This window comes from Xyrauchen texanus, chromosome 21, assembly GCF_025860055.1.
Source record: "Xyrauchen texanus isolate HMW12.3.18 chromosome 21, RBS_HiC_50CHRs, whole genome shotgun sequence".
In the NCBI taxonomy this organism is placed as follows: domain Eukaryota; kingdom Metazoa; phylum Chordata; class Actinopteri; order Cypriniformes; family Catostomidae; genus Xyrauchen; species Xyrauchen texanus.
Window position 1 is genome coordinate 7,226,633 of NC_068296.1, and position 19,426 is coordinate 7,246,058.

Here is a 19,426-nt window from a genome sequence, read left to right on the forward strand (position 1 = left end):
CATGTCTTTGCAGGTTTATGCAGGTTAATGCTGGTGTCTAGGCTGGTTTAGGATGGTGTATGCTGGTCTAAGCTTGTTTAATGATGGTAAGTACTGGTCCAGTTGGAGGACCAGCAAAGCCATATTGTTCACCAGCAAAACTGATGACGCAGTTTTTTTTTCTTCTTCTGGAAATTGTAAATAACCAAGGAAGTCTTGCTGGTTAAGGTAGCTGAAAAGCATTTTTGAGACACCAGCACACCAGCAACCAATGCTGTGGCCACAAATTCAAAACACAACATGTGCTGGTGACCAGATATGCAAATATTTTCCAAAAACTTTCATCCAAAGAGCTGCGTCATTTGTGAGGGAAAACATCAGATTTGGGTCGCTTTCAGCTGCTGTGTGAATGTAGCCTTTTAGAGTTAAAGCTAAGCTAAATCGTTTTTACTGACATTCTAGAATATTTGCAAATCTTTACTAAGGAATTTCATCAAGTTTTTTGGTTCTTTTCTCATTATTGTTGTTGACAAACAGCTCTACCACCCTATGACGTTATGTGAATAATAAGCAAGCAGTGGTGAAAGAAAAGCCAAAAGTTACAGCAGCTTATACGCTCTGGCATCAATAAAACCGCAGCAAGCATTCCTCAGGTCTTCGCTGACAATATCTCACATCTCTTTATGACTACAGGAGTATTTCTTTACTCTCACAAAATGAAGACAACCCCATTTCATAACTCAGTGACATTTTTCAGTCTATTTTAGCTGCCATCAGCACAATCCAAAAATTAAGCCAACCCAAAATGACTTCATTCCACCACAAAATTCAAGCTTTTTCTCTGCGCTCGTGTTACTTGGGCCTCTAGCCATGCACAAGTGTGCCCGTGTACAGCATTTGTGCACACATGGCCTCTTTTTTTCATAAACACAGTGAAATAAACTGTATTCCTTCATGCTAGAGCGAGCAGGCTGATAGCTTTACAGCCCAGGAACACATTTTCTCTGTCTGTTGCGGGTTTTGCTCCACTGCTAAATTATGATATATTTTTTCATTGGTGCTCATGACGATGGGACACATTTCGGTTACTAATATTTTCACATTCAGGCAGTGCACACTGCGTTATAAAGCAGCTTTGTAAATGAAGATGGCTCGTATTGGCATCTATTCAACCAATTACATCTCTGCCAAATGCCAGAAAGGGCATTTGACATATAAACAGATGAAGCACCATTCATGTGTGGGTATTTGTCCGCTGGCAAGGGTTGTTTCCGAAAACCAGGACCCAGCTGAGATCTTGTATTCAATCAGTGCCACATTAATATACCCGAACACTGATCCCACATCAGTAGGACTTTTAATTTAAAGATCCCGTTATATATTGAAGGGCTTATCCTATCTAAAAATAGAAAATAGCCTTTAATTTACATCACAGCCTGGCAAAATCATGTTAGTGTTATTGATACTTGTTACTAGCTACGTTCACACAGTCACTGTTTGGGTTTACAACCACATTTACTTTTCAGAACATTTTAAGTCTTGAAATTGTTATTTCAAGCTGTTAATACAACAGCTTACAGTAGGGGATTACATTCTTAAATGAGGGCTTAAATGAACGAACAACCGAAGTCAGGTGGCTCAGGTGGTAGAGTGGGTTGGCCCCTAATCGCAGGGTTGGCGGTTCGATTCCTGGCCCACTTTCGAAGTGTCCTTTGGCAAGACACTGAAACCCAAGTTGCTCCCAATGGCAGGCTAGCACCTTGCATGTCAGCTCTGCCGTCATTGGTGTGTGAGTGTGAGTGTGAATGGGTGAATGAGTCACAGTGTAAAGTGCTTTGAAAACCGCTATGGTTAAAAAAGCACTATATAAGTGCAGACCATTTAGCGTATTCTTACAGCTGTAACCATACTGAAAGTGACTAAAGTAAATATAAAATACTGCGAAACCGGCATCCATAACACCGGCATGTATTATCACAATTGACACCGCTTAAATTCCAAACGAGGTGTGAGTCCATCCATCTGATCACAATTAACTAATTATGTAAATATTTGAATGCTTTATAACCGAGTGCAGCTTTTGTGTCACACAGCTCATGCCTGCAGTGTGGCTCTCACTTTATTAGACATGACTGACAACCATACAGTGGTGGTTCCATTTCAACACCATGGGTTTGCTAAAAATGCAGTTGGATTTCTGAAAATGTTCAGGTGTTAGTTAAGTTATAGAATACGGTTGTCACTCTCGTATATAACCAAACTATGTGTGGACGTATTAAGCACTCAAATACAGGACTGACAACCGCATTCTGCTGAATGTGGCCATTGCTAGGTCAATGATAGTATCAGGGGGAGGGGCATTCTCATTATAGGGCACATTTTATTGGTCAAAAATGTTTATATGCTCCTGTGAACTTAAGTCATCAGAATGTTTTTCTCTATTGTCCTGAAAGTGACAAAAGTAAAAAGGCTGTACTTTGTAATGCTTATATCTGCTAAACGTTTATTTTGGCACTTTTTGAAGCACACTAGCATACAGATGGCCTCAAAAATGAAAGACATGTACAAAAAGCCACAAAGTGTAAATTCTGGTTTAATGGGATCTTGTCAAACATACAGATTTTAAGTAGAACATTATGGCACACATTTATTGACCAAATCTATAGCCACATCTTTAATTATAATCTAAATGTATATTCTTCAGTGTCAAAGATACCATGAAAATTACATTGAAATGGAGCGCATCGTCTCATATTTCTTCTGTGTTTGCAGGATAATTTCCCAGCAGGAAATCCAGAAAGACTCCAGGACCTGAAATCAACCGTTGACCTGCTTACGAGCATCACCTTTTTCAGGATGAAGGTATGGCATCGCACACACACACACACACACACACACACACACACACACACACACACACATGTTGGGTTTCCATGTTTTATGGGGACTTTCCATAGACATAATGGTTTTTATACTGTACAAACTTTATATTCTATCCCCTAAACCTAACCCTACCCCTAAACCTAACCCTCACAGAAAACATTCTGCATTTTTACATTTTCAAAAAACATAATTTAGTATGATTTATAAGCTGTTTTCCTCATGGGGACCGACAAAATGTCCCCACAAGGTCAAAAATTTCGGGTTTTACTATCCTTATGGGGACATTTGGTCCCCACAAAGTGATAAATACACGCTCACACACACACACACACACACACACACACACACACACACACACACACACACACACACACACACACACACACACACACAATTATGCAGGCTCTGAAATAGAAATTAAAGCAGTGTGACTCATGATTCATACACATTTAAACACACATAACAAAACTCCTCATGTGACTTATACAGAGAGGAATTTTTCAAAACAAAAATGTGAATGAAACCCTCTCTGGTGCTTTCATGGGCACTCAGAATGCTGAATGTTGTTCAGACTGAGAAAGCTGTTCACTAGAGACTGCAGGATTTTACTGCTTTAAATAATAGAATAAATTAAACTGGGCGGCTGTGGCTCAGGTGGTAGAGCGGGTCGGCCACTAATCGCAGGGTTGGTGGTTCGAATACTGGCCTTCATGACTCCACATGCTGAAGTGTCCTTGGGCAAGACACTGAACCCCAAGTTGCACCCAATGGCAGGCTAGCACCTTACATAGCAGCTCTGCCGCCAGTGGTGTATGAATGGGTGAATGAGACGCAGTGTAAAGCACTTTGAATACCGTTAAGGCTTAAAAAGGCGCTATATAAGTGCAGACCATTTACCATTTAAACTGCAGGTAAACAACTTCAAATAGCAATATATATATTAATTTAACAGTAATGTGAATTAAATTTGTAGTATTACAGTTATACGAAAAGTTAATGGTAATGAGAAATCTTAATGGTCCTACAGTCTTTCTTAAATAAATTATTTATTTTGGATGAACTATGACCAGGGTATGCTTTGTAAGATTTCGTGAGAATCACCCATGATAGTATATACTTTTACTCCACAGCAGTGATTCCCAACCGGCATTACGCGTACCCCAGGGGGTGCATAAGCAGGTTAATGGGGGTATGCAAAAATAATTGGATTTTACTAGGTTGAATATTGAAAATTGATTTTCCAATTAATCTTGATCTTCAATTGAACAATCCCAATATCGATCTTTTACTCTATGAGAAGTTTGGCACTGAGATCTTTTCACTGCATGTTGAGAGTAAAAGATTTGTTCGTGTTTGGGTCATTTGAAATGTGACAGCCGCACAGGTACCCATGGGCTCTGTACAGGAATTATTAGTTTATGTCCCGACTGAGTCTTGAGGTATGAGTCATTCATTCATGTGACAGCCACATATTTATTTTCTTTATTGCTGTGTGAATATTTCGGTCATGTTGGTTATTTTCTATAATACTGAATCTTGTAATAAAGAGTTAGTTAATGGTTTAACCTTTATCTGTATGATGGGAAAAATAACATAGACTTACTTTTATTGCTATTGAACTGATTTAAATGAACAGTAAGTTATGTTTCCTTCATGATGCACCCAATGATTTATGTCCTTCTTATGTATGTCCTTATTATGAACTGTAGACCCAAATCAATGCCTTACTGAATTGCCCTTTGAATTTACTGATAGTCATCTAAGACTGTTACTTTGATTTCACACTTGCCAGAAAATAACTTGTAAACACTTCCTGCATTATATACATGAAAAAATTCATCATGATAATTCCTATGATTATAAAATGTCATTTATTGTCATACTGACATCAGCATGCATATAAAAGACTCAGATCCGAAGACCCAGTCAGCAGGTGAACTAATCAGTTATGTTTCCTGTAGACATGTAATGTAACCAATATTATGAAAAACTAATGAGAAAATAAATATTTCGTAATGTACCAAGTTAGGCGGTCCCTTGTAGAATTAACAGCATTAGCTAAGACAATTTCTTTCATATGTCAGCAAAATGGACATTATAACTCAAATATACCTGAAATTATCATTAATAATAATCAATATTAGTGATAATGTTAAATGATATAGTCTTTGAGCATCTTTAGTTTTGTGTCCATGATGGGGTACTTCATCCTTACTGATGGTGTTGTGGGGGTACTTACGGTAAAAAAGTTTGGGAAATACTGCTCTGCAGTCTGATATATTTCACTCATACATTCACAGCAGTACTGATACACATCTAGTGTTGATTGTCTCGGGTGCAAATAAGCTGCAAATCACAGCGTTCCTGATAACAATCATGCATTGAAAAAGTTCAGAAATGTTTAACTTGAGCAGACACAGATAAAGGTGAATATAACAAAGAATATTCCCAGATTGTTTTCAAACGTGTTACACTTCATCAGACTGCGTTTCTCTAATGAACCTTTTTTCACCAGCCCTGCAGGGTTTGAAGGATTCCTCATTTGTTTGCATGAAATACGTACTTGAAGTCGAATTTATTTGGGCACAATGAAAAGGTTTGGCCTGTCTCTTGGGGTCTCGTGGCAATAAAAAATGTCTAAGAGTCAAGTCATATTTATTTGTGCAGCGCTTTTCACATCACACATCGTTCCAAAGCTGCTTTACAGAAAATCATGTTTAACAGAAAATGAAACGTAATATCTGTAAAGTCTTAAAGTCATCATTGTTATTGTAAATTGTGGAAAAATATAAATAGTTAAATAATAATTGAAAACATGTAGCTTTCCTCTGTGTGAGAGAATACAGGCCTTTTGTGTGTTTTCTCTTTGTCGGGGAGCCGTGTCTGTGTCAGGAAATATATTCAGAGTGAATATGTGCGTAGAATCAAACTAAAGAGTTGTAGGCAAATATTACAGACTTTCTTGTCCTCGTAGATGCACTCAGCGTTCGAACATAGCAGCGGTGGTCCTCTGTGATTTCTGTGAGATAAATTATTTATGTGCAGTTAGCATGTATTTTAATATATGACAGGCTATTGTAATTGCAGGTCAATACTAGTAGTAAAAAAAAAGCCCTCATTTCCAATACAGAGAATAAACAATTATTGATTTTTCCCCCCTCGCTTTTCCCTTGCAGATCATTTACAAAGATAACCACACATGTCTTTTAGTTTTGTCAGATTCAGTCCCTTCTGGGAAACTCAAAAAGCATGCTGTATGCAAGTTGCAAAAGCACACACGAATTATTGGCCAATTCATTGCAAGCGCCAGATTCCGTTTTACAGGCTTTTTTTCTTTTTCTTTTTGAATTTCACCCCTTTTCTTCCCAATTTGGAATTCCCAATGCGCTCTAGGTCCTCGCGGTGGCATAGTGACTCGCCTCAATCCGGTTGGCGGAACACGAATTTCAGTTGCCTCTGCGTCTGAGACCGTCAATCCGCGCATCTTATCACGTAGCTTGTAGAGCGCGTTACTGTGGAGACTTCACGCTATTCTCCGCGGCATCAGTGCACAACTCACCACGTGCCCCACCGAGAGCAAGAACCACATTATAGCGACCACAAGGAGGTTACCCCATGTGACTCTACCCTCCTTAGCAACCGGGCCAATTTGGTTGCTTAGGAGACCTGTCTGGATTCACTCAGCACGCAATGAATTCAAACTTGTGACTCCAGGGGTGGTACTCAACGGCGTTTTACATTCATATGGGGCAGTCACATTATACTTTGTGCCCCATTCACTCCCATTCAAATGTATCAGAATGCAGCAGACTGGAAACGCAACCGATGTGAAGACATTTCTTACTATGCTGCATACCAAAGTTTAAACTTGGTGAACTCTGAACCGTGAATTCACACAACGAGAGGACCGGTGACCAATAGAAGAGTGAAACATCACACCCTAACCTCTTAGCTCAATTCAAAGGATACATATATCAACGCTGCAAGTTTTATTGTTGCAGGAACGTGAGTAGACAATATATTTTTACAGTTTTTATATAATATAATTTGTTTTTTTTAATGTATTTTTTACTTATACCAGTAGTCCTCCCATGTTACATCATATCCTGCTCCATTGCGTTGTAGGAAATAAATTTGCATGCTCAAAGCCTAGTGTGACCGCCCCATTAACCTGCGTTCTTGAGCCATTACGGTGAAAACAAACCTCAGTACACAAGAGGGTGATAGATTTACTGTGAAATATGTTTAAATTGGAAGAAAATGGAACGCTCAATCAAGGAGCTCAAGCGCCCAACAGATGAAGAAAGGAAGTTCCGCCATACAGTTAAAAGAGCCAATCACCTTTTAGATACAGACACCATTTGTCATTCAACTCTAGAGCGCATCATATTTTATTGATGATTTGAAATATGTTCTTTCATCGTAATCTTGACCAACCGTTTTTGAGATTTTGCTCTTTCTCCATTCAAGTATATAGGAGCTGCTGTGGCGTGACTAGAAATAGCCTCCCTAGAGCATTTGGACTGACTTGCAAGAAAGGCTTTGTTAAATTGGATGTGTTAGCCACCTTTTTCCTACATCCTGTGATGCTTAGCGAGAAATATGGGCTTTACTTCCATTGTCAAGTAAACACAGCTGTTGGAGTGGCGTATGTCCTTTCATTCTTTCATTGTGGTGTTGGAATTTTGAAGAGAGCATGTATGATTTTGTATGGACATTCGGCTGTATTCGGCTGGTCATGTGATTCTAACATGGGAGCTCCCTTGAGGGGACCCTCTCCATGTAGATTAAAACTACTTTTGTAAGGTTACTGATATGACTGGATTCCTCATCATGATTTTATACATATGGTTCAAAATTACTATTAATTTATTGTGGAGTATATCTTTTTTAATAAGGACGCAATGACTGCGTACACCTATAAATGTGGCTCTGCTGAGAATACCGAATACTTTTATTGCATCTTGAATTACATTTATTACAACTTTGTTTAAAGATCTACATGTTAATCAGACGGATGTGTTCATTTGAATTAACAATCTATTAATTTCACATAATTTGTTTCAGATCTACTTCAAAACTTTTTGAAAAACATGAAACAAAAATCAAGACAAAGATTTAATTTCAAACAACTTGGCAAGTGCTTTCAAACTGGATTTTTAAAAGATTTCCTTGCTCATTATTTCAGACATCCTTTATTTTCTGTAACCCACATACAGTTTTGATTGCCTGTCAACTGCAAGAATTAAGTCGTGTATTTGAATCCGAGTCGTGCAGTCAGAGTGGACTGAGGCGCGTTAGGAGATGATGTCACAGCCGCGGATGGCCACACACATGCAGTGCTATCATTTCATTACCCAGTGCTCACATCCTATAAAAAGCGCTTCGACACTTTAATGAGTGACAGCTAGGGAAGTCTGCACAGGCAAATCAGTGAAGCACAGATAAAGAGCCAGAGATGCCCCGCCCACTGAGAGAGCACCGCCAGGCACACAATAAAAAAACTCCAACTGTCATGATGCATTGTGGGTAATGGAAGAGCGCCCATGCCAGGGTGATGTTTATGCCTCCCCTTAGTGCTTGCATTCAAACACAAACACACCACGCTCAGAGGAATGGGACACATTAGTTGGTTACATAAGACAAAAAGAAACATATACACACAAACACACAAAATATATTCTCTTTTATTTAGTTTACATGTACTGTAGAGCTAGATAATACTCACTACTCTTGCTACAAGGAAGTACAAGGAAAGACATCTCTTCATGATGTTGTGATCTACTGGAGAATGGAAAGACAGAGAGAAAAAAAGTGTATGTGTTAGTGTTGCTAAGGCAAGCACCACTATTACTATTGCTCATACTTTGAGTTAGAGATCCCAACAAACCCCTAATATTAAGTATATAACTTCAGCTTGCAACTTGTCCTGCACTGTTTGTGCTACATACCGCTTGTTTAGGAGAGGTGTGCTAGTACTTACAGATGAAAAAAATCCCATAGACTAATACTGAAGAAGGGACCCAAGACATATCTAGAGAGCAGAATATCTTGACTTGAGGTCGGCTCTTTTGAGCCAACAACCACCCAAAACACCCTGCAACCAAATGTCCTAAAAACCACTAAGTACACCTAAGCAACCGCATACATGCACCCTTGTAACTCACCTTGTTTGCACATGCAAGCACCACTCACATTTCCTTAATATGAGTGTGTGAAAATCTAATTTGCTGATTTTTTTTGTGTTATGAACTGTTTAAGGTTGCATGTTAGAGAGTTTTGTTTAACTAATGTTTTGTGGTTTCGTGATTTTTAGGTGCAGGAGTTGCAGAGTCCTCCCAGAGCCAGTATGGTTGTAAAAGACTGTGTGAAAGCATGTTTGGACTCCACGTACAAGTACATCTTTGACAACTGCCATGAGCTTTACAATCAACTACTGGACCAGGTAAGAGAAAAGAGACCGACCAGCAATGTTTACTAAAAGTGTATGAGATCAGGAAGTGCTAGAGATGGGTATCGTGAGGAATGTAACGATTCTAGTTCCAACTTTAATTCCAATTCCACTTAATGATTCTGGTACCTTAACGATTCCATGATTTTAAAATAAAAAAAATTCTTTGAACGTTTTAATTTCTTAGCAGATTTATATTCTGCATGTAACAGTGATCAATATCAAAGCTGGGGTTTAAGACTTTTTAATTATATTTACGGCCCTATTTTAAGAGCACTAGTGCTAAGTGCAACACTATGCCTTCATAAGTCATACACTCAAAGTCAATGGGCATGACCAGAAAGTTTTGGTATTTTCATGCAAGCATGCGCTAAGTCTAGGCGCAATTGGATATGGTGTGTGCAAAGAGCTAATGGGCTGGGTCAAGTGCAATATAATTCTGAGGTTCTTCTCTGGCACCATCTTCGTCCAATGGTATGGTCCATTCCCTGTCATGCACCAGCAATATAAACAAAGACAACACCTCCGCGTCTGAGACGTCAATCCACACATTTTATCACGTGGCTTGTTGAGTGCGTTTCCGTGGAGATGTAGTGCATGTGGAAGCTTCACGCTATTCTTCGCGGCATCCACACACAACTCACCACACGCCCCACCAAGAGCGAGAACCACATTATAGCGACCAAGAGGAGGTTAGCCCATGTGACTCTACCCTCCCTAGCAACTGGGCCAATTTGTTTGCTTAGGAGACCTGGCTAGGGTAACTCAGCATGCCCTGGATTAGAACTTGCGACTCCATGGGTGGAAGTCAGCGTCAATACTCACTGAGCTACCCAGGACCCAAATATAAGTATTATTAATCATTTTCATCTTCTGACACACAAATCCTGTCAAGTATTAAAAGTTATTGTATCAGATCACTTCAATTCTTCTGTTTGATTTTAATTTTGAAAATTTTAATTCATTTATTGAAAAGTTAAATTACAGTTCAAACTAAATGAAAATACAATCAAAATAACGAAGTGGTCAAAAAAATCATACCAAATCCAAACATTTTACTCTCTGCGGTGACTTAACAGGTGGAAAAATACCAATACAAATTCAATCATAAATACAATTGTAAATATAAACATAATAATTGAAAAATAAACCATGACCTAAAGATAGTTTAACTCAAATCACATAAATATTTATTTCATAAAACATTGATCGGCATTTGATGTTCCACTATATTTTCATAGTTTGGAAAATAACTTTATTACAACCTGCTGGTGGAATCTCCAAACTTCAAATTTAGAAACGTCTTTGCGCAATGACATATTTTTCAGGAAAATAGCCAATTGCAATTTGCTCCACTTTATTTACATACAATAAACCCAAAGTTTGCACGCACACACTCACAGGTAGCGCAAAAACCCACACCCACTTGAGATTTGCGCTCTCACAAAAATGTAATGAGACGTTGAGCACGGAATTGACTCCCAGCCCTAGTAAATGTAAAAAAATGCAAACAAATGTCAACAAGCAGACCTTTGGACCAAGGGCATGGATCCAAACCTCCAATAATTGGTCCTAACTAAATATGAAACAAACAAAACAACATTTTAAAGTACTATGAAGCATAATTTATTTTGCTATTGCGCTGTTGATCAAAACCAGTGCCATCAGAGTATTTTGTACAATGTTCCGTTCACATTTATTAATTCAAACATTCAAAAATGTTGTTAACTGAACCAGATGTTATGAAAATTATTCGGTTTTCAACTTACAAAAAGGAACTAGTTCAAAAGTAAAACAGGTTCTCGATTCCCTAGTAAGTGTGTGTTTGTGTTTGAAAACATCATCAGTTAGAACGAAAAATGTGTCTTTTCTAAAAGAGAACGCTCTTTTTCAGCAAAGAAAAAAACAGATCTTTTATACTCTTTTCACCCCCTGCTGTAAAATACATGTTGCGTTATGACACTACTTTTTTCCAATGCTCTTGTTGTGTGTTTGAGCATGTGGACAGACAGTGACTCTCTAATTAGAATGCCACCTTGATCTGATCCACTAGTCAGACATGACAACAGGATTTCTCATGGTCCATTAATCTATACATTTAAAGACACACACACACACATCAATGGCTCACAAAACATGATTTAATGCTATGACTCCTGAACTCCATCACAGATCTGCTGTCAAGGATTGATGTCACACTTTGAAGAAGTCTCATAAAACCCTTGTTGTTTTCTCTTGCTGTGCTGTTTTCTCTCTTGAAACTGCCTCAAACTCCTCTTGAGTGCTTGGTCATTAAAGTACATTTTTCAGCGGTTTCAATTTAAATTGTGAGATTCTTCTGTCAACATTTTTTTTATTTTTTTCAGCACTAATTTATAGGTGTTTGCTGTTCCTTTGTGCTACAGGGAATTGTTCATTTAACAATACAGACAGCACAAAGCAAATAAACAATGCTCTCAGTGGCCGCAAATAATTGTTACTGAATTCCCTCAGACAAGATGAGTTGAATTACAAGTGATACTATCCTGCAGAAACACGAGTGCTCTTTAAGAGAATTGCTCGTCCATTGCTGCCAGGGAACCTCTGAAAGCTCTAAATAATGGTTCGGAGTCCCCATGCAGTCCCCAAAATGCCAAAGTTTCATTCTGAGCAGTGGAGAGGGTTATTTTAGTGGCTTTTTCCAGAAGAACTGGCCCATCTTCTGCTTTAAATAAGGCACAGGTCCTGTGGAGGAATAATAGCATTTGTTATGTGGTAGCGGAGTGGGCACGTTGAATATTCCTTCTCTGGATGTCTTATATATAAAATATAGCAGCACCACCAAGAGGTGGGGGGGTTGGGTGTTATGTAATCATGTCAAAAAGCTCTTAAGACACGTGAGGGGGGTGGAGGGCTCAGGAACAACCAAATCCTGTTAGTGTGATGTGAGTGAAGGAGATACATGGAAACATGAGAGAGAGAGAGAAAGAGAGAGAGAGAGACTGGAAGGAGTTGATGGACTGGAAAAATAAAAGAAGGATGAGAGAAATAAGATGGGACACAAGAAGAGAGATACACTAAACACAGAGACCTAAAACTGGCAGATTTTCTTGACAAATAAAAAATACTTTTTAAAAGTATTGGGGTTGAATGTCATGAAGGCTGTCAAGAACAAGTCTGGCTCATATTTCACCCCATAATAATAATAATAAAATAATTTACTTAGTATTTCTTACTTAAATGAAGTCTATTTTTAGGACCAATAAGATTTTCTTGTTCATTGTGACTGTTTGTTAATATCTTTATGACAGTTCAGTACCCTCTCCCCCCTTCCAAATTATCATTACCATAATGCAAAAAATATTGTTTTTGTAATTCATGATGGTTTTTTTAATGCTTTTTTATGTTGATTTTAAAAAAGTGAAAATGTTAAGTAGTATATTACATTGATAAAAAATTTATGAGTATCACCATTGAAAGTAATAACTTAAAAATATATAAAATCCGGATGCATTACGGTAATGAAAAAATGGGTTTGAGTTTCACTCTTTTACCCTACAGAAGGGAGAGATTTGTTCTTTACATTTGCATTCATGTTCTTTGAAGAGTTGTTCTTAGAAGTGAAGACAAACTAACGCGGGACTAGTGGCAACACGCATGGTTTAAATGTTTTCACACAGACTGGTTAGATGGAACTTCATTTGTTTACTTGTTGCCATATCAACACTGTGTAGAGAAAAAATTGCAGCAAAATTCAAATCATTTTGGAAGATATGATTATTTAACAGAAGCAAAAGTTAAATTTCACACAAACGTTCATGATCATCTCTGTTTCCATCTAGAGTTGTTTTAAAAACAAGGCATAATGTTTAGCATTTTAATCTTCAATCTTCAATCTGTCTAATCATTCAACCGAATGTCCCCATAAGGATAGTAAAACCCGAAATGTTTGACCTTGTGGGGACATTTTGTCGGTCCCCATGCAGCTTATAAATCATACTAAATTATGTTTTTTGAAAATGTAAAAATGCAGAAAGTTTTCTGTGAGGGTTAGGTTTAGGGGTAGGGTTAGGGTTAGGGGATAGAATATAAAGTTTGTACAGTATAAAAACCATTATGTCTATGGAAAGTCCCCATAAAACATGGAAACACTACATGAGTGTGTGTGTGTGTGTGTGTGTGTGTGTGTGTGTGTGTGTGTGTGTGTGTGTGTGTGTGTGTGTGTGTGTGTGTGTGTGTGTGTGTGTGTGTCAGTAGTGTAGCACGGTGCGCTATGAACCTGGCGACCCGAGTTCGATTTCTGCTCATATCCAACACCAGTGACGATTATCTGAACCAGTCCCGGGCCTCCCCTAGGTCGACTCAGCCTAAAATGAGTAGCTGGTGTGGTGTGTAAACATTGTCACTGGGGAGACAAAGGCGGTCGGGCGTGGTGCTGGCCACCCACCCCCTCGTGTACCGTTCCGGCCTTCATAAGTGCTCGCTAACAGCACTTGCCCCTACAGTTTGTTAAGGCTAAATGGGTGATCTTTGTGTGTGTGTGTGTTCCCACATTATGTCATTAATCCATACAATGTTTCGGCAAATGCTTTGGTGTGTATTCATTGTCAAGTGTCAGAATTATTGCTATACTATATTATATATAAGTTAATAATGGCTTTTATTGGCATCATATTTTAGTTTATCTTGTAGGTATTTTAATTAAATCAGATGCAATTGTTAGAGGGGGATTTTAAGATGTCTTATGATCATGTGACTATGTGCCCCTCACCGGTTACACCATTGTAACATTTCACTTTCCTTTTTTCCAGGGAGCTGGTGAAGAAAGTATATGCTTTATTCATGAAATAGGACCACATATTTGCACCAGACATGAGTGAAATTAATGTGAAATAAAATAATAATAACAATAATATTTTGAACCCCAAGTGAATTTACACAAACTTAAGAAAAACCAAAAATTGTATGGTAGATTGTAGAGTGATATTTTTATAACCAAGAGCTTTTAGCAGTGTGCATGCATGCAAAGACATCCCATACCTATCTACACAACTGAGATCTCTTTAATATAGTGAGGAGTTTCAAATGAGAGATCTCGACGATGTCTCACACTGTGCAATCAAAACATTTTTTTTTTAATAAAATTCTTCCAAGGCTAAATTATTTGATCAATGCAAACTGCTTTCCATAAATTAGCAGTATGGAAGTAAAATGGGTTGTGAAAAGCTGTTGGCTTTAAGACTCCCAAGCTGGGAAAGAGCAACCTATGAGCAGGTGAGGTGAGATCTATCTAAAGATCTTTGGAGCAAATGATAAAATGACTCCAAGCTTGCTACAGGGCCTCATTTCACCAGATAATCACCAAACAGAGCAATTTTATTGAGGGCAGAGAAAATAACCAGAAAAGAAAAAGACAGAGTGGCTTGGAATGTTCCATTCTCCAGTAAGAGGTGAGAAGAAGATGACAGAAGAGTCCATTCTGTTTTAACATTGGGTTGAAGCTGTCAGGAGGATTAAAAGTAACTGCGCTCACACTCGCTTTTCAGCACATGGAAGAAGAGGCAAGCTTGAGCTCAGAATGTTAGCGTCAGCCAAGTGTGTGTTGTGAGGGTTAGGGTTAGGGGATTGAATCAATAGTTTGTACAGTATACAAATCATTATGTCTATGGAGAGTCCTCATAAAGATAGCTGATAGCTGACTACCCCTAACCCTCATAAAAACTGTTCAATTTTCAATTAAACATCTTTTAGTAGGTTTTATTTTTTAATGATTTGTATTATAGGGACACTAGAATAAACCACATTTATAGCATAAAACCCTTGTAATTACCAATTTGTAATATAAAAAATGTCCTCAAAGCCACCCAACCCCCCCACACACACACACACACACACTAAGATTTCATAATTTACCCTTCTAATAAAAATTTACTTTTTTATATAATTTTTATATAATCTTTTTGATTATTTAACAGAAAGCTAAATCTCAATCTCATGTTTAATTCAAAATAATCAAATGTTTATTTCTTACTCTTTTATACTTGTATTTGATCCTCATTTTTACAACAATCTTCAATTTTACAACAACTGAAGCACACACACACACGCCCTAAGGAAAATCCATCCCATCCAAACTAATTTGGAGGGAGACACTCAGCTCTGTGTGTTATGTGTGTTTATGAGGACGAGTGTGTGTGACAAAGAAATAGTCTGTGTGTAGCATGTGTCATTGTGGTCTGTGAGTGCTTGTGTAGTCTAAATGTGTGTCCTTTGTCTCTTGTTGATGACCTGTTTGTGTCAGTGTGATGACTGACATATGCTGCCGTTGTGTGTTGTCATTGCCCAAGCGATGTGACACACACAGACACACAGTTAAATAATTAATTATGCCAAAAATAATACATTTAAATTATTTCAAACACATTTTTGGGAGGAATGTAAATAATTAACTAGATTTTTACATTTTGTGAGAGCATTCACCTCCACAATGCTTGAGTGTTGTGTTGCAAATTGCAACAGATTGCTGCAGTGTTGTGGGTGGTTGCTAGGGCATTTTCTAGGGTATTGCTAGGGTGTTGCTAGGTGGCTGCCTTGTTCAAACAACTGACCCTAAGTACGAGCCCCAAGTATATTATAACGTGTTACCAGAGATGCGATGAGGTATCTAATACAGCTGCAGAGGGAGTGGCAAAAAAATAGGTACCTTTCTCTCTTCTGACTACTGTAATCCACCGCTCTCTATTTTTTTTTCCCTTCATTTGAAAGCTGTGAAAGTTTAATAGTGGATTTTTTCGTTTGCTGTTGGAGACAATGGGTGAGCAAAAATGCTATTTCCTATGGTCTCCCATTCACCGCTATATAAGTTTACCCTGCTTTTGTTTTATTTCTCATTCCAAACCCGGATATGTGAAAAGGCTCCATAGTAATAGTGATGCTTGTCTTAGCAAACACTACTAATAACATATACCATACAATTCACCAATTCTCACAAAACTATTCCTTGAATGCACCTCTACTACAATCAACAAGCTTTCAATTTTGAATAGTTCAAAGTCATTTTGATATATTTTCTAGGGGCTTAATATCAAAAGTGATGTAACATCCAAAAGCAGTACAAAAAGGCTGAAAGTCTAGAAAATGAGTTTACTATTATTATAAAAAAAAAAAAAAGTGGTTTATATATATTTAGCAGTGGTTTATATATATGTTTATATATATATATTGGGGGGTTCGCTGTCCTTTTCTGCATATCGCGGCACCGTTTTGTGGTCCGTTCTGCATAACTCGGTGGCTCATTTTTGCTTATCGCTGCCCATTCGGCACGTTTCGCGGCCGACCCACTGGCCTGCTCAGTACTACTGATGGCCATTCCGCCCCTGATCGGCCCCAAAGTGTGTCGGCCCACCGGGAAAATGCCCGGTATGCCAGATTACCAGTCCCGCCCTGTATTTATATATATATGTAATTAATATCTGAAAACATTTTGTCGACCAATTCAAAGTCCGGTGGTGTAACCAAAAGGAGAATTTTTTTTTGTTTACCAATCAGAGGCAACTTTAACCACCATTTAACTTTTAACTAGTTAGTTCCCTTCAGAACTGTCTGAAATCACTCCCTCTTCCCTATATAGTGCCCTATGTGGAATTCACTATAAAGAGAGTGAGTGAACAAGTGATTGATTTCGCTCATTCACATTTATTTAGGCTGTGTTCTATTCGTGGTTAGACTATTTTATGGCAAAATAATGCTCTATATGAAGATATAAAGCAATAAAACTTAATATATTGAAATTGAAGGAGAAAGAAACAACAATTTACTTATTTTGGTCAAATGGATGCAAACAGTTATGTATAATGACACAGAAAACCAAACTCGGCAGCCTTCATCCATCCATTTACTTGCTTAGAAGGCTCATGTAATCTGAGATGGTATCTAGGCCTATATCACATTGGATATTAATGTATTAATGATAAAGCATTCTGACAAATGTCATAATCATTGCATTGAACATTTTCCAAGGATGTGCTTTAACGTGTTTCTGTTGACATACCCTTATACAGCATTCACACATTATCAGTATATTTATATTTATTCAAGTCAAGTTGCCAACACTTTACAATAATTCATTCTATTAATTTCATATTCTTCCAGAATTCCTTCAGTATCCATACTCATCATTTATTTCTGTAATTAGTTATTTCTGTGATGTGGTACATGTAAATTAATATATATGTTAGAAAATGTTTAATTTGTCTTGTTTACATTGTGACTTCATAATGCTAATGCGCTAGCACGCTATACGCGGCCATAATATGCGTCGGTTACACTCTAACGGTTATTGTAATTTATGATGACACTGATACTTCTGCAAAGATGAGTGTATAAAAGTGCAGAGGATAAACATTTACATTATACAATGAAATACTTACTTTGTGTGACCAGGTTTGGCAATGATTACATTTAAATGGTAAATAAATAGCTTACAAAAATATATAGAAAATTGAAAATTTTAAATAAAACTAAAAATCTGGAAGAAAAAGAAAGTTAGAAAACAAGAAGTAACAAATATATAAGTAAATTATGAGATAATACTGTAGGCAGGATAAGGTGAATATTTTTTTGCAAATATTAAGGATATTATTATGTAATAACATTATACCCAGTCCTTGTAGTGATTTTTTTTAATGTATGCTATGTTCAAGTTATATGTTGTGCAACAGCAAAAGTGATTAATCCTAGTGAGAAAACAATGCATATAGTGCTACCGTGTGGAATTTCAATTCATTTAAAATGCAAGAGCAGAATTGTAAGTGCAGAACAGTTTTAATTGATTTTTATGTACATACAAAGTTATGATTGAGTTAGTAAAAGGGTTAAATTCACGCTGATGTCATTCTAAACCCTTATTACTTTCTTCTTTTGAACAGGTGAAATTTAGCAGAATGTTCGAGCCCCTCTTGTGTGAGGAACAATCTAAAAAATTCATCAGTTTAAATAAGTCACTGAAAATCTTGCTTGACAACCATGGTCATAATTCACATTCATTTTATTAAAAAAAAAGGGAAACGTTAACATTCTGTGTGTAAATGAATATTGTAATTTTTTGGGGTGAACTATCCTTTTAAGAATAGATAATTTCTAATTCTAGTGTCCCAAGAAGCTGAGAATTGCAAAGATCTTGAGTTTCCGTGAGAATCGTCATGGTACAGCTCGGAGAGGTGCCAGACTGGCATGATGCCCAGTTGTCCATCAAATAAACCTGGCCTGATGTCAGACAGATAGGCATTGTGGGAGAGTAAGAGGGGAAGAGAGAGTGCTGATTTTACCACCCAGACCCATGATAAACAAACATCCCCACATTGAACTTTGGCTTGTGTGCTAAGAAATTTTAGTACCTGCAGATCGCACTCACGTGTAATAGCTTGATTCTATTGTCTCTAATACCTTTACAGCTGTATGGATGCTCAAGATGCACATTAAGCAGTGTGTTAAGATGCATAATGGTTTCTCAATGTTCAACAAAGCTAATAAAAAGTTTATTGGTGGATTGAGGCTGGGTTCACACAGCAAGAGCATACTCTATATTTGTTAGGCCTGTTTGAAGTGCTAAATTGATGAATCTCATGATGAAATGTCCCAAAATAAAAAAATAAATAAATAAAGTGCAGTCACATCTCACATGGTTTTCGCTGCAGATGGCACATGAGTGAATGGGCACTTTAGAGAATTTGAGTAGATTTGAATCCTCTTATAGACTAATCAAAAAAAAAGAAAAATGCATGATATGGTCTTGGAAAATTTCTCTATGTGAACGATCGTACCGATGTAGGTACATTTGCACCAGCTCGCTAATAACTGCACGCTGGTGTGTTCTTGTTGACTGATTGTGACTGACTGAACAATGTAAACAGAAATAGCTGTCAGCTTCAAAGTAGGTGGAGTTTCAGATCACACCTACTGATGATGTGGACCAATAGCAGTAAGAATGTGTTTAGCAGCCAGTTAGAAGTTTTCCAAAAAGTTCACCCAGCTGAGCTGTTCCGAACCACCGAAACAAATGCAAAAACACCTGCTTTTTGGCCAGATTTAGATCTAAATGATGTCACACCCGTTCGTTCTTCAATTTTGTATAAA

At 37.6% G+C, this 19,426-nt stretch overlaps 1 protein-coding gene across 1 annotated transcript in view; it reads left to right on the forward strand.

Annotated features, from left to right (window-relative positions):
* LOC127661842 (protein unc-13 homolog C-like) overlaps positions 1-19,426 on the forward strand; it is a 167,358-nt gene that overhangs the window by 67,465 nt on the left and 80,467 nt on the right. The window contains exons 16-17 of the mRNA XM_052152769.1: positions 2,752-2,841; positions 9,179-9,307. Coding sequence (XP_052008729.1) covers positions 2,752-2,841; positions 9,179-9,307 — 219 coding nt within the window. The remainder of the gene's footprint in view (positions 1-2,751; positions 2,842-9,178; positions 9,308-19,426) is intronic.